This window comes from Strix aluco, chromosome 22 (genome assembly GCF_031877795.1).
Source record: "Strix aluco isolate bStrAlu1 chromosome 22, bStrAlu1.hap1, whole genome shotgun sequence".
NCBI classification, from domain to species: domain Eukaryota; kingdom Metazoa; phylum Chordata; class Aves; order Strigiformes; family Strigidae; genus Strix; species Strix aluco.
Genome location: NC_133952.1, coordinates 8568475 through 8583437, shown reverse-complemented (window position 1 = coordinate 8583437; position 14963 = coordinate 8568475). Strand labels below are relative to the sequence as shown.

The 14963-nt window shown below is 65.4% G+C and overlaps 1 protein-coding gene across 1 annotated transcript in view; it reads left to right on the top strand.

Moving 5' to 3' along the window:
* The first annotated feature begins 4499 nt into the window (after positions 1-4499).
* Positions 4500-14963, top strand: part of HSPG2 (heparan sulfate proteoglycan 2) — a 39015-nt gene continuing 28551 nt past the window's right edge. Inside the window, 22 exon segments of the mRNA XM_074848200.1 lie at positions 4500-4517; positions 4626-4786; positions 5001-5126; positions 6353-6531; positions 6534-6584; positions 6658-6749; positions 6751-6778; positions 6874-7005; positions 8074-8218; positions 8697-8845; positions 8924-9070; positions 9137-9300; positions 9372-9548; positions 10103-10299; positions 10376-10523; positions 10617-10744; positions 10815-10901; positions 10986-11044; positions 11131-11198; positions 12029-12169; positions 14451-14627; positions 14707-14886. Coding sequence (XP_074704301.1) covers positions 4500-4517; positions 4626-4786; positions 5001-5126; positions 6353-6531; positions 6534-6584; positions 6658-6749; positions 6751-6778; positions 6874-7005; positions 8074-8218; positions 8697-8845; positions 8924-9070; positions 9137-9300; positions 9372-9548; positions 10103-10299; positions 10376-10523; positions 10617-10744; positions 10815-10901; positions 10986-11044; positions 11131-11198; positions 12029-12169; positions 14451-14627; positions 14707-14886 — 2754 coding nt within the window.

The following is a 14963-nucleotide window of genomic DNA, read 5'->3' as shown; positions in this document are numbered from 1 at the left end:
TACGCTCAGTGCATGTGTGGGGAGAGTGGGCAGAGCACCCACATGCTCAGTGCATGTGTGTAGGGGACAACGGCAGAGCACCCCCACGCTCAGTGCATGTACGGGGCAGCAGTGGCAGAGCACGTACGCGCTCGGTGCACGTGTGGGGAGCCCCAGCTGAGCACCCACCCGCTCGGTGAATGTGTGTGGGGACAACAGCAGAGCACCCACACGCTCAGTGCATGTACGGGGGAGCAGTGGCAGAGCACGTACGCGCTTGGAGCACCAGCTGAGCACCCACACGCTCGGTGCATGGCGGGGGGGGGCCTGTAGCAGAGCACCCCCACGCTCAGTGCACATGTGGGGAGCCCCAGCTGAGCACCCCCACGCTCGCTGCGTGGCGGGGGGGGCAATGGCAGAGGACCCACGCGCTCGGTGCACATGTGGGGGGACAACAGCTGAGCACCCACACGCTCAGTGCACGGGGGTGGGTGGGGGGGCGGTGGCAGAGCACCCCCCCGCTCAGCGGGCGCGTGGCCTCCTCCGTGCCTCAGTTTCCCCCTGCACCCACTTTTCCCCCCGCACAAGCGGCCGGGGCTGGGCTGGCACCCACGGGGTGTCCCCCCTCCCCGAGCCAGACTCCCTTGGGGTGCCGTGTCCCCCTTTCTTCGTGCGGGCGAGTGGCCACGTCCCCCCCTGTGTCCCCCCCCTTGTCCCCCCCCCTTGTCCCCCGTCCCCAGCTCCCGCTTAATCCCCCGGCGCTTGTTTGCACAGCAAAGTGCTGCCCCGACGGATTCCTCGCCCCGGCGGGCGCCAAGGGGGGGTGAGGGGGGCACCCGCCGGGGCGGTGCACACGCGTGTGCGCAGCCAGGGTGGGGGGGTGGGGGGGCGAAGGTGGCCGTGCAGGAGCGGGGGCCGGTGCACACGCGTGTGCGCGTGTTGGTGGCGCCGCCGAGGGCTGGCGCGTGGCAGCGATGGGGGCGCGGGCGCGTGTGCGCGGTCACGTGTCGGGGTGGACACACGTGTGGTGGGGTCACACGCACGGGTGCAGCCGTGTGTCGGTGTGCACGTGGGTTCCCGTGGCCGTGTACACGCTTAGCAGGGCACACGCGTGTGCACAGCCCCGCGCCGCCGCACACGCATGGCCCCGTGTCAGGGCACGCATGTGGTGGTGTAAACGTGTGTGCACAGTCACGTGGGGGTGTGCGCATGCATGCCTGTGTCGGGGCACATGTGTAATGGTGCAAACACGTGTGTACAGCCCCACACCACTGTGCACATGTGTCCCCATGTCGGGGCACACATGTAGCTGTGCAAATGCATGTGCACAGACACGTGTCAGTGCACACATGTGTTTCTGTGTTGGTGCACGCATGTAGTGGTGCAAATGCGTGTGCACAGCCACGTGTCCCCATGTCAGCACACACATGTAGTGGTGCAAACGTGTGTGCACATCCACACATCAGCATGCACGCACGTCCCCGTGTTGGCACACACATGTAGCAGTGCAAATGCATGTGCACAGCTGTGTGTCAGCGTGCACACGTGTCCTCATGTTGGCACATGCATGTAGTGGTGCAAATACGTGTGCACAGCCGTGTGTCAGCGTGCACATGCGTCCCTGTGTTGGTGTGTGCGTGCAGTGGTGCAAATGCGTGTGCACAGCCACGTGTCAGCGCATGTGTCCCCGTGTCAGCACACACATGTAGTGGTGCAGATGTGTGTGCACAGCTGCGTGTCAGCGTGCACACGTGTCCCCGTGGTGGCACACGCATGTAGTTGTGCAAATGTGTGCACAGTCACGTGTCAGCGTGCACATGTGTCCCTGTGTTGGTGCGTGCGTGTAGTGGTGCAAATACGTGTGCACAGCGACGTGTCAGCGTGCACACACGTTCCCGTGTTGATGCATGCATGTAGCGGTGCAAACATGTGTGCACAGCCGTGAGTCAGTGCGCACACGCGTCCCCGTGTCAGCACACGCCTGTAGTGGTGCAAACGCGTGTGCGCATCCACGTGTCAGCACACACACGTGTCCCCGTGTCGGCGCACACCCAGAGCGGTGCAACCGCCTGTGCACAGCCACGTGTCAGCGCGCACACGCGTCCAAGTGTTGGCACACGCGTGTAGCGGTGCAAAGGCGTGTGCCCGGCCCGCGCTCCCCTCGCGCACCCCCCCCCGTGTGCCTGCACACGCGTGTGCCCGCTGCCGTGGCGCCGCAGGAATGCGGTGGGTGGGTGATGAGCTCATCCCCCCCCCCGCGCTGACTGCACCGCACAGCTATGCGGCCTCGGCCCTGCCAGCACCCACCCGTGTGTCCCCCCCCCCGTGGTGGTGACGTGGCCTGGCACCCAGCGGGGGGGTGACGGGTGTCCCCCAGGTCACCCGCGGCACCCGGGGCTTGGCCGAGACCTCCTTCCCCGAGGACACGGTGGCCGACCACGTCGGGGGGACGCGGGGACGCCGGTACTACGAGCACCTCTCCGATGACGAGGACCTGGTGGCATCTGGAGGTAAGGTGGCACCGGGGGATGGGGGGTGGCAGTGGGGGGGGGGAGGGGGCTGTCACCGTGGCTGGGTGCCACCATGGCTGGGTGCCACCACGGGTGCCACTCGCGCCGTCCCCATTGCGGATGGCACCGGGACCTGGGGGTATGGTGGCATTGAGTGGGTCTGTGCCACCCTGGGTGGGTGTCACCATGGGTGGGTGTCACCAAGAGTGGGTGTCACCATGGCTGGGAGCCACTTTGGGGGGTGTCACCATGGGTGGGTGCCACCACGGGTGCCACTTACACCGTCCCCATTGCAGATGGCACCGGGACCTGGGGGTATGGTGGCATTGAGTGGGTCTGTGCCACCCTGAGTGGGTGTCATCATGGGTGGGTGTCACCCTGGGTGAGTGTCACCCTGGGTGGGTGCCACCATGGGTGGGTGCCACTCGCGCTGTCCCCATTGCAGATGGCACCAGGACCTGGGGGTATGGTGGCATTGAGTGGGTCTGTGCCACCCTGGGTGGATGTCATCATGGGTGGGTGTCACCCTGGGTGGGTGCCACCATGAGTGGGTGCCACTCGCACTGTCCCCATTGCAGATGGCACCGGGACCTGGGGGTATGGTGGCATTGAGTGAGTCTGTGCCACCCTGGGTGGGTGTCACCATACGTGGGAGGCACTTTGGGTGGGTGTCACCCTGGGTGGGTGTCACCATGGCTGGGTGCCACCATGGGTGCCACTCGCGCTGTCCCCATTGCAGATGGCACTGGGACCTGGTGGTAAGGTGGCACTGAGCGGGTCTGTGCCACCCTGGGTGGGTCTGTGTCACCCTGGGTGGGTGTCGCCATGGGTGGGTGCCACCCTGGGTGCCACCCGCGCTGTCCCCGTTGCAGATGGCAGTGGGGAGGATGGCAGCGGTGTCACCTGGCCGCCGGCGAGCACTACCCACGTACCCGGCAGCATCGGGCTGGCACCCACCGGTAAGGGGACGCCCTGGGGTGGCACCTGTCCCCTGGGTGTCACCCGTGTGTCACCGCTCTCAAGCTCTGTCTCCTCTTCATCCTCCTCTTCCTCTTCTTCCTCCTCTTCCTCCTCCTCCTCCTCCTCGGCGGGCAGCGCCCGGGCCCCCCCCCGCGCCGGCGGGCATGGTGGTGGCCGAGCCCGAGGACGACCCCCCGCTGAGTAAGTGGCACATTTTGGGGGACACCCCCCCCCTTGCTGCACCCCCACTTTTTTCCCTCAATGCCTTATACTGGGGGGGGGGACACTCTCAAATATTAGGGGGGCAGCTGGATGGGGGGGTCACAGCTGGATGGGGATCACAGAGGGGTATTTTCGGGGGTGCAGGTGCCACGCCCCCATTTTTGACCACACCCCCCCCCCCCCATTTTTGACACCCCCCCAGTTTATTTCCGGGCGCTGGTGAACTTCACCCGCAGCATCGACTACAGCCGGCAGCTGGAGGACCCCGAATCTGAGGAATTTCGGGAGATTTCCGAGGCTGTGGTGGATGCGGTGAGAGGGGGGTTACGGGGAGGGGGGGCTGCTGGGGGTGGAGGGCACCCAAGGGAGCACCCTGACACCCCCATTTTCTGCTTCGCCCCCCCCCATCAGCTGGAGTCGGAGTATTACAAGGTGCCAGGGGAGCAGGTGGTCAGCGTGGTCTTCATCAAGTGAGCTGGGGGGGTTTGGGGGGGCCCAGGGGGTTTTGAGGGAACTTGGGGGGTTTTGGGGTGCAGGTGGGGTTTGGGGGGCTGGGAGGTTTGGGGGTGCAGGGTGAATTGGGGGGATGGAGAAGATTTGGGCTGATTGGAGGTTGGGGGGCAGTGGGGAGGTTTGGGGGGGCTATAGGGGGGCTAGGGATGATGGGGAGGCTTGGGGGTGCGGGGAGGTTTGGGGGTGCAGGGGGAATTGAGGGGATGGAGGAATTGGGGGTGATGGGGAGGTTTGTGGGGCTGTGGGGAGGTTTGGGGTGATGGGGAGGTTTTGGGGGCGCAGAGGAGGTTTGGGGGTACAGGGGGAATTGGGACGATGGGGAGAAATGGGGAGGTTTGTGGGGGGTTTGGGGTGATGGGGAAGTTTTGGGCATGCAGGGGAGATTTTGGGGTGCAGTAGGGAGATTTTTGGGGTGCTGACCCCCTGTTCCCACCCCCCCAGAGAGCTGGAAGGCGACGTCTTTGTGGAGCTGGACGTGGGCTCGGAGGGGAACGGGGACGAGGCGCAGCTGGGGGGGGTCCTGCGGGACCTGCTGGCCGCCGGCTCCATCGCCTCCTACGCCACCTCCCCCCACGGCTTCCAGTTCCGGCGCTTGGGGGCTGGTGAGCACCGGGGGGGGGGGGGTTTGGGGGGGCTATCGCAGGTTTGGGGGGGGCTGTGGGGTGGGGGGGGCTCAAACCGCCCCATGTATCCCATCACGCTGCCTGGTCCCGCGTCCCAGCGCGTCTCGACACACCACACCCCCCCCCCGCTCCAGTTTCTGGTGGGTGGATATTTTGGGGGGTGTCACCCTGATTGTGCCCCCCCTCCAACCAGTGACCCCCCACCCACGCGCCTGCACCCCCTCGGAGTTCACCTGCGGCAGCGGCGAATGCGTCGCCGGCGAATACCGCTGCGACCGCCGGCCCGACTGCCGGGACGCCTCCGACGAGGACGGCTGCGGTGAGACCCCCCCGTAACCCCCCTGCACCCCCATTCCCCCAGTAACCCCCCACTGCACCTCCCTTTCCCCCATAAACCCCCCTGCACCCCCATTCTGTCCCTATAACCCCCATAAACCCCCTGCACCCCCATTTCCCCCCCTAACCCCCCCAGCACCCCCATTTCCCCCATTTCGCCCCCATAACCCCCCTGCACCCCCATTTCCCCCCATAACCCCTCAGCACCCCCATTTCCCCCATTTCCCCCCATAACCCCCCAGCACCCCCATTTCCCCCCCATAACCTCCCCAGCACCCCCATTTCCCCCAGTAGCCCCCCATAACCCCCCAGCACCCCCATTTCCCCCCCATAACCCCCCAGCACCCCCATTTCCCCCTATAACCCCCATATACCCCCTCCTGCCCCTCCATTTCCCCCAATAACCCCCCATAACCCCCCAGCACCCCCATTTCCCCCCATAAACCCCCAGCACCCCCATTTCCCCCCATAACCTCCCAGCACCCCCATTTCCCCCAATAGCCCCCCATAACCCCCCCAGCACCCCCATTTCCCCCCATAACCCCCATAACCCCCCCTGCACCCCCATTTCCCCCTATAACCCCCATATACCCCCTCCTGCCCCCCCATTTCCCCCCAATAACCCCCATAACCCCCCAGCACCCCCCATTTCCCCCATAACCTCCCAGCACCCCCATTTCCCCCATTTCCCCCCATAACCCCCCAGCACCCCCATTTCCCCCCATAACCCCCCAGCACCCCCATTTCCCCCCATAACCCCCCCTGCACCCCCATTTCCCCCTATAACCCCCATATACCCCCTCCTGCCCCCCCATTTCCCCCAATAACCCCCCATAACCCCCCAGCACCCCCATTTCCCCCATAACCTCCCAGCACCCCCATTTCCCCCATTTCCCCCCATAACCCCCCAGCACCCCCATTTCCCCCCATAACCCCCCAGCACCCCCATTTCCCCCCATAACCTCCCCAGCACCCCCATTTCCCCCAATAGCCCCCCATAACCCCCCCAGCACCCCCATTTCCCCCATAACCCCCCCAGCACCCCCATTTCCCCTATAACCCCCATATACCCCCTCCTGCCCCTCCATTTCCCCCCAATAACCCCCATAACCTCCCCAGCACCCCCATTTCCCCCAATAGCCCCCCATAACCCCCCCCCACCCCCATTTCCCCCCCATAACCCCCCCCCCTCACCCTCCATCCCCGCAGAACCCCCGACGCGGATGCCCCCACCACCGCCCGCCCCGCCACCACCACCCGCCCGGTGAGCACCGTCACGGCCGCCGTCACCCCCTCCCTGCACCGCCCCTTCACCCCGCGCCCCCCCAAAGTGCCGGCGGGGGGGTGCCGAGCGGGCGAAGCCGCCTGCGCCGACGGGCGCTGCGTCCCCCTTGCGACGGCGAGCCCGACTGCGCCGACGGCAGCGACGAGGAAGCTTGCGGTGAGTTTGCGGTGACGGGGCGGGGTGGGGACACCCTATGGGTGCTGACACCCCCCCCCCCACCATCACCCAGGCACCCCCTCCCCTTGCGAACCCAACGAATTCAAGTGCCGCAACGGGCACTGCGCCCTCAAGCTTTGGCGCTGCGACGGCGAGAACGATTGCGGGGGACGGCTCCGACGAGACCGATTGCCGTGAGTACGGCCGGGTTGGGGACGCACGCGGTGACACGGGTGCCCCCCCCCCCCCCCCACACCCCGGTTGACATGTGTCACCGTCACCGCTGCAGCCACCAAGGCACCCGGTGCGGTGTGCGGGCCGGCGGAGTTTCGGTGCGTGGCCAGTGGGAGCTGCATCCGGGCCAGCTACCAGTGTGACCGGGAGCCCGACTGTCCCGACCGCTCCGACGAGGTCGGCTGCGGTGGAGTGACACCGGGAGGGGACACCGCTGGCAGGCGTGGTGGCCGGTGCTGGGGGACCCTGAGTGGTGGCTGTGTGTTGGGATGCTGCGCCCGAGCTGTGCTGGGGACGCGGTGCCGTGCCGCCGGGCTGGGGACGCTGCACCCAGGGACGCCGGCCCATGGCACCAGGTTGGGGACACTGTGGGGGACACTGTGCCACATCCGTGCTGTGCTGGGGACCTTCTGTCATGGCACTGTGCTGGTGGCAGTGCTGGGGACTCTGTGCCCAAGCAATGCCACACTGGGGGACCCTGTGCCGTGGCACAGTGCTGGGTGACACACTGGTGATCTTGTCCCCCAAGTGGTGCCACGTTGGGGGACCCTGTGCCATGGCCACACTGGTGGCCCTGTCCCCAAGAAGTGCCACACTGGGGACCCTGTGCCATGGCACAGTGCCGGGTGCCACACTGGTGACCTTGTCCTCAAGCCGGGCTGGGGACCCGGTGCTGGTGACCTTGTCTCCAAGCCGTGCCATACTGGGGACCTGGTGCCATGATGAGGTGCTGGGTGTCACACTGGTGGCCCTGTCCCCAAGTGGTGCCACATTGGGGACCCTGTGCCATGGCACAGTGCTGGGTGCCACACTGGTGACGTTGTCCCCAAGCTGGGCTGGGGACCTGGTGCTGGTGACCTTGTCTCCAAGCCGTGCCATACTGGGGACCTGGTGCCATGATGTGGTGCCGAGTGCCACACTGGTGGCCCCTGTCCCCAAGTGGTGTCATGCTGGGGACCCTGTGTCATGGCAAAGTGCCGGGTGCCACACTGGTGGCCCTGTCCCCAAGCCGTGCCATGCTGGGGACCTGGTGCCATGATGTGGTCCTGAGTGCCACACTGGTGGCCCTGTCCCCAAGCTGGGCTGGGGACCTGGTGCTGGTGACCTTGTCCCCAAACGGTGCCACGTTGGGGACCCTGTGCCGTGGCACAGCGCCGGGTGCCACACTGGTGGCCCCGTCCCCAAGCCGCTCTGGGGACCCGGTGCTGGTGCCACGCGGGGGTCCGTCGGGGTGGTGACGGGGGGGTGCGGGTAGTGCCCCCGCAGGTGGTGACGCTCCCCCGGGAGTCGGTGCGGGCGGTGCCGGGGCAGACGGTCACCTTCACCTGCGTGGCCACCGGCGTCCCCACCCCCATCATCACCTGGCGCCTCAACTGGGGACACACCCCCAGCAGCCACAGGTGGGGGCGGGGCCTCGGGGGAGGGGGCGGGGCCAGATGGGCGGGGAACCAATGGGTGGGGGCTGAGGGGGCGGGGTCTAAGGGGGTGGGGCTGACCGTGGTGTTCTGGGGGCGGGGCTTGGTGGGAGGGGGCGGGGCTTATCATTGGGGAGGGCTTGTGCTTGGGGCGGGGCCTGCAGAGGGGGCGGGGCTTGGGCTTTGGAGGGCGGGGCCTGGAATGGTGGGAGGGGCTTGCACGAGGGGGGAGCCCTGTGGTGGGAGGGGCTTGCACAAGGGGGGACCCTTGCAGTGGGAGGGGCTTGCACAAGGGGGCGGTGCTTGCCCGGGGGGCGTGGCTTTCAGGGCGGGATTCCCAGCAAGGGGGCGGAGCTAACAGCCGGCAGGAGCTGCGCGGTGGGCGGAGCTTGCACTTTGGGGGCGGGGCTTGCACTTGGGGGCGGGTCCGTGCGCCCCACCTGGTGCCAAGCGTGCCGCGCAGGGTGTCGATCGTGAGCGAGGCCGGGCAGGGCACGCTGACCATCCGGGACGTCAAAGAGGCCGACCAAGGCGCCTACACCTGCGAGGCCATCAACACCCTCGGCATGGTCTTCGGCATCCCCGACAGCATCCTCACCGTCACCCGCCCCGGTGAGCGTCCCCCGCCCTCCCCTCCCCATCCCGCCCCCCCCCCATGGCCCCGTCACCGTCACCCACCGTCTTCCGCAGGGCCGTGCCCCGAGGGCCACTTCCAAGTGACGGGGACATCCCGCTGCCTGCCCTGCTTCTGCTTCGGCGTCACCACCGCCTGCCGCGCCACCGCCCGGCGCCGCCACCGCCTCCGCCTCCGCTTCGACCGCCCCGACGACTTCAAGGGTGAGTCCTGGGGACAAGGGGCGGGGGGGACAAGGGACAGAGCAGGGGCTGAGCATCTCCCCGCAGGCGTCAACGTGACGGTGCCAGCGGCGCCGTCCTCGCAGGTGCTCTCGGCCACCCAGCTCCACGTGGACACGGACGCCGAGGAATTCCAGCTCCTGGATCTGTCCCGCCGCTTCCTGGCCCTCGACGCCTTCTGGGCGCTGCCGGACACCTTCCTTGGGGACAAGGTGACACCGGGGTGGGGACAGGGCTGGGGACGCCAGCGGCACAGCTGCTGACAGCTCGCTGATGCTAACAGGTGGATGCCTACGGGGGAGCGCTGAGTTACGGGGTGCGGTACCGGCTGGGGCGGGGACCCCCCGAGCCCACCACCCACCCTGACGTGGTGCTGCGGGGCCACGGGCGGCAGCTGCGGGCGCGTGTTGGGGCCACCCGGCCCGATGTCCTCAACTGGCGGCACGTGCCCTTCACTGAGGTGGGTGGGAGCTGGGTGGGGGGTGACAGCGATGGTGGGTGGGTGCTGGTGGTGGTGGGTGATATTGGTGGTCATGGGTGATACTGGTGGTGGTGGGTGGGTGATACTGGTGATGGTTGGGTGATGCCAGTGATGGGTGGGTGATGCTGGTGGTGGTGGGTGGGTGATACCGGTGATGGGTGGGTGATGCTGGTGGTGGTGGGTGGGTGATACTGGTGATGGGTGGGTGATGCTGATGACAGGTGGGTAATACTGGTGATGGGTGGGTGATACTGGTGGTGGTTGGGTGGGTGATACTGGTGATGGGTGGGTGATGCTGATGACAGGTGGTAATACTGGTGATGGGTGGGTGATACTGGTGGTGGTTGGGTGATGCCAGTGATGGGTGGGTGATGCTGGTGGTGGTGGGTGATACTGGTGATGGGTGGGTGATGCTGGTGGTGATGAGCAAGCGATGCTGGTGATGGGCAGGTGATACCAGTGGTGGCAAGCAGGTGATGCTGATGGTGGCAGGTGGTCACCCTGGGGTGACGCCAGTGTCACCATCCTGGCAGGACCACTGGGAGGATGAGGAGGGTGCCCCGGTGAGCCGGGAGCTGCTGCTGCTGGTGCTGCAGGGGCTGGAGGGCATCTTCATCCGGGCGGTCTATGACGGGCGAATGGCCAGCGTGGGGCTCAGCGACGTGGCCATGGATGTCACCAGTCCCAGTGACACCAGCCTGGGGCCAGCTGGGGACGTTGAGGAGTGCAGGTGACTGCCAGGAGCGAGGTCGCGGGCTCGGTGTCACCGCCGCCACGATGCCACCGTCACACCGCTGTGTCCCCAGGTGCCCCGTGGGCTACACGGGTCTGTCGTGCCAGCGATGTGCCACCCGCTTCGAGCGGGTGACAAGGGGACCCTACCTGGGGACCTGCTCCGGTTGCGGCTGCCACGGCCACTCCAGCACCTGCGACCCCGTTTTTGGGCACTGCCTGGTAAGGGAGGGGGGGTGCGGGGTGACAAGGGGACAGGGATGTGGCACGCTGTCACCCCCCTCCGTGCCACACGTGTGCGTGTGTCCCCCCCAGAACTGCCAGCACAACACGGAGGGTCCCCAGTGTGAGAAGTGCAAACCCGGCTTCTTCGGCGATGCCACCAAGGGCACGGCCACCGCCTGTCACCCTTGTCCTTGTCCCTACACTGAGCCAGCTCGTAGGTGAGTGCCAACCCCAGGGGACCCCCCGAATGTCACAGCCCCGCTATGTCACCGTCATTGTCACCCGCAGGTTTTCGGAGTCGTGCTTTTTGGACACGGACGGCCAAGCCACCTGCGACGCCTGCGCACCCGGTTACGCCGGCCGCCGCTGCGAGAGGTGGGGGGGCGTGTCCCTATAACCTCCCCCCACCCGAGACCCCCCACCCGAGACCCCCCACCCATCACCCACCCATCCCCACAGGTGTGCCCCGGGCTACGAGGGAGACCCCATCCAGCCAGGTGGCAAGTGCACCCCAATCGGTGAGTAGTGGGTGCTGGTTGTGGGGTGACACCCCCCCCCCCCAGCCACCCAGGGGTGCCCCCACCCTCACCCTCGCTGCCCACAGGCCAGGAGCTCGTCAAGTGTGACGCCCGCGGGGGCAAGGACGCGGCCGGTGGCACGTGCCGCTGCAAGGTGGGGGCAGGGCCCTGGGGTGGCGGGGGGGGGGGCTGGGTGCTCCCATCCCTCACAGCACCCAGTCTGATCCCCGAAGCACCCAGTGTGACACCCCCCGTGGCACCCAGTGGGATCCCTTGGGCACCCAGTCTGACCCCCGCTATGGCATCCAGTCCAGTGCCTGGGGCACCCAGCCTGATCCACCCCGGCACCCATGCCAGCCCCCCATAGCACCCATCCTGACCCCTCACAGCACCCATTCCAACCACCCATGACTCCCAGTCCGATCCCTGGGGCACCCGCTGCCACCCCTGCCCCCAGCACCCATTCCAACCCCCCTATAGCACCCATCCTGACCCCTCACAGCACCCATTCCAACCACCCATGACTCCCAGTCCGATCCCTGGGGCACCCGCTGCCACCCCTGCCCCCAGCACCCATTCCAACCCCCCTATAGCACCCAGCCTGACCCCTCCCAGCACCCATTCCACCCCCCCATGACCCCCAGTCCGATCCCTGGGGCACCCACTGCCACCCCTGCCCCCTAGCACCCAGCCTGACCCCTCCCAGCACCCATTCCAACCCCGCCCCATAGCACCCATCCCAATCCCCGCCGGGACCCAGTCTGATCCCCTGTGGCACCCAGTCCACTCCTCCATAGCACCCATCCCAACCCCCCCATGGCACCCAGTCCAGCCCCCCAGCACCCAGTCCCACCCCCTGCATTTCCACTCCCCGGCAGCCCCCCCCCTCCCCACCCCAGCACCCCATTTCCCAGTCCCCCAGCACCCACTTGATCCGATCCCACCCCCTGGCACCCCCCACCCACGGCGCCCACCCCCCCGCAGCCCAACGTGCGGGGCCGGTTGTGCGACGCCTGCGCCGCCGGCACCTTCCACCTGAGCGCGGCCAACCCCGAGGGCTGCCTGCCGTGCTTCTGCATGGGCGTCTCGCGGCACTGCGCCAGCTCCGCCTGGAGCCGACACCAGGTACCCCCCTGCGCCGGGCCGGGCCGTGCCAGGCCATGCCGGGCCATGGAGTGCCATGCCGGGCCATTATATGCCGTGCCTTGCCATGCCGTGCGGTGCCATACTACGTCATGTCAAGCCATGCCATGCCATGGAGTGCCGTGTTGTGCCATGCCTTGGCGTACTACGTCATGTCAAGCCATGCCATGCCATGGAGTGCCGTGTTGTGCCATGATGTGCCATACTACGTCATGTCAAGCCATGCCATGCCATGGAGTGCCATGTTGTGCCATGCCTTGCCGTACTACGTCATGTCAAGCCATGCCATGCCATGGAGTGCCATGTTGTGCCAGGCCTTGGCGTACTACATCATGTCAAGCCATGCCATGCCATGGAGTGCCGTGTTGTGCCATGATGTGCCATACTACGTCATGTCAAGCCATGCCATGCCATGGAGTGCCATGTTGTGCCAGGCCTTGCCGTACTACGTCATGTCAAGCCATGCCATGCCATGGAGTGCCGTGTTATGTCCTGCTGTGCCATACTATGTCATGCCAAGCCATGCCATGCCATGGAGTGCCGTGTTGTGCCATGCCTTGCCGTACTACATCATGTCAAGACATGCCATGCCATTATACGCCACGTTATGCCATGCTGTGCTATGTTACGTCATGTCAAGACATGCCATGCCATTATACGCCACGTTATGCCATGCTGTGCTATGTTACGTCATGTCAAGCCATGCCATGCCGTGTAGTGCCATGTTGTGCCATGCCCTGCTATACTGTCATGTCAAGCCATGCCATGCTGTTCTATGCCATGTTATGCCTTGCCGTGCTGTGCCATACTATGTCATGGCAAGCCATGCCATGCCATTATCTGCCATGTTATGCCTTGCCGTGCTGTACTATGTCATGTCAAGCCATGTAGTGCCATGCCGGGCCATTATATGCCATGCTGTGCCATGCTGTGCCGTACTACATCATGTCAAGCCATGCCATGCCATGTAGTGCCATGTTGTGCCATGCTGCACCATACTATGTCATGTCAAGCCATGCCATGCCGTTCTATGTCATGTTACGCCTTGCCGTGCCGTGCCATACTACATCAAGCCATGCCATGCCATGTAGTGCCGTGTTGTGCCATGCCGGGCCATTATATGCCATGTTGTGCCATGGAGTGCCTTGCCGTGCTGTGCCATGCCGTGCCGTGCTACGTCATGGCAAGCCTTGCCATGTAGTGTAGTGGCATGTTATGCCATGTTATGCCATACTACGTCATGTCAAGCCATGTCATGCCATGTAGTGCCATGTGGTGCCATGCTGTACTATACTATGTCATGTCAAGCCATGCCATGCTGTTCTACGCCATGTTATGCCTTGCCATGCCATGCCGTACTACGTCATGTCAAGGCATGCCATGCCATTATTTGCCATGTTATGCCATGCTGTGCCTTGCCATGCCGTGTAGTGCCATGTTGTGCCATGAAGTGCCGTGTTATGTCCTGCTGTGCCATACTATGTCATGTCAAGCCATGCCATGATGTCCTATGCCATCTTATGCCTTCCCATGCCATGCCATACTACGTCATGGCAAGCCATGCCATGCCATTATATGCCATGTTATGCCATGCTGTGCCTTGCCATGCCGTGCTATGTTGTGTCAAGCCTTGTATGCCCTGGAGTGCCATGTTGTGCCATGGAGTGCCGTGTTATGTCCTGCTGTGCCATACTATGTCATGTCAAGCCATGCCATGCCATGGAGTGCCGTGTTGTGCCATGCCATGCCTTGCCGTGCCATGCCGCGCCATATTATGTCATGTCAAGCCATGCCATGCCATGTAGTGCCATGTTGTGCCATGCCCTGCCATGCTATGTCATGTCAAGCCATGCCATGCCATTATACACCATGTCTTGCCATGTCATGCCATGCTGTGCCGTGTAATGTCATGCCACGTCATACCGTGCCGTGTTGTGCCATGTTGTGCTGTGCAATGCCATGTTGTGCCATGCTGTAACATGTGCCCTCTTGTGCTACGCTGTGCCATGCCGTGTAGTGCTGTGCCATGCCATGCCGTGCAATGCCGTGTTGTGCCATGCCATGCCATGCCATGCCATGCCATGCCATGCCGTGTTGTGCTGTGACTCATCATGCATTTCTATGCCATGCCATGTAGCGCTGTGCCATCCCAGGCCATGTAGAGCCATGTTGTGCCGTGCCATGCCTTGATGTGCTGTGCCCTGCCCTGTAGTGCCATGCCATGCCATGCCTACGACCGAGCCCCTTTCCACTCCCCTTCCAGGTTCTCCTCACGGCTGAAGAGACGCCGCCGTTGAGCCTGGCCAACCTGGCCGGCACGCGGACGGTGGGCGATGGCGCCCGCTTCTCCTCCCCGCGGGAGCTGCTCTTTGCCGCCTTCCAGACGCTGCCCCGTGACGTCTACTACTGGGTGCTGCCCGCGCCCTTCGCCGGCGACAAGGTGCCAGCACTGGGGCCGACTGGGGGACAAGGTGGACGTCCCCGAGCCCGGCTGAGCCTCGCTGCATCCCTCCCCGCAGGTGACATCGTATGGCGGCGAGCTGCGGTACACGGTGACACACCGGGCACCGGCGGGTGCCCAACCTTTGCCGCGCCAGCCCGACGTCCTGCTGCAGGGCAACGGCATCCTCCTGGAGCACTTCTCCGATGCCAAACCCGCCTCTGGTGTCCCCACCACTGTCACCGTGCCCTTCCGCGAGGTGAGGACTGGTGGGTGTCCCCCCGCCCTACCCTGGGATGAGGTTGGGGACATGGCGGTCACCCCCCGGTTGTGCCC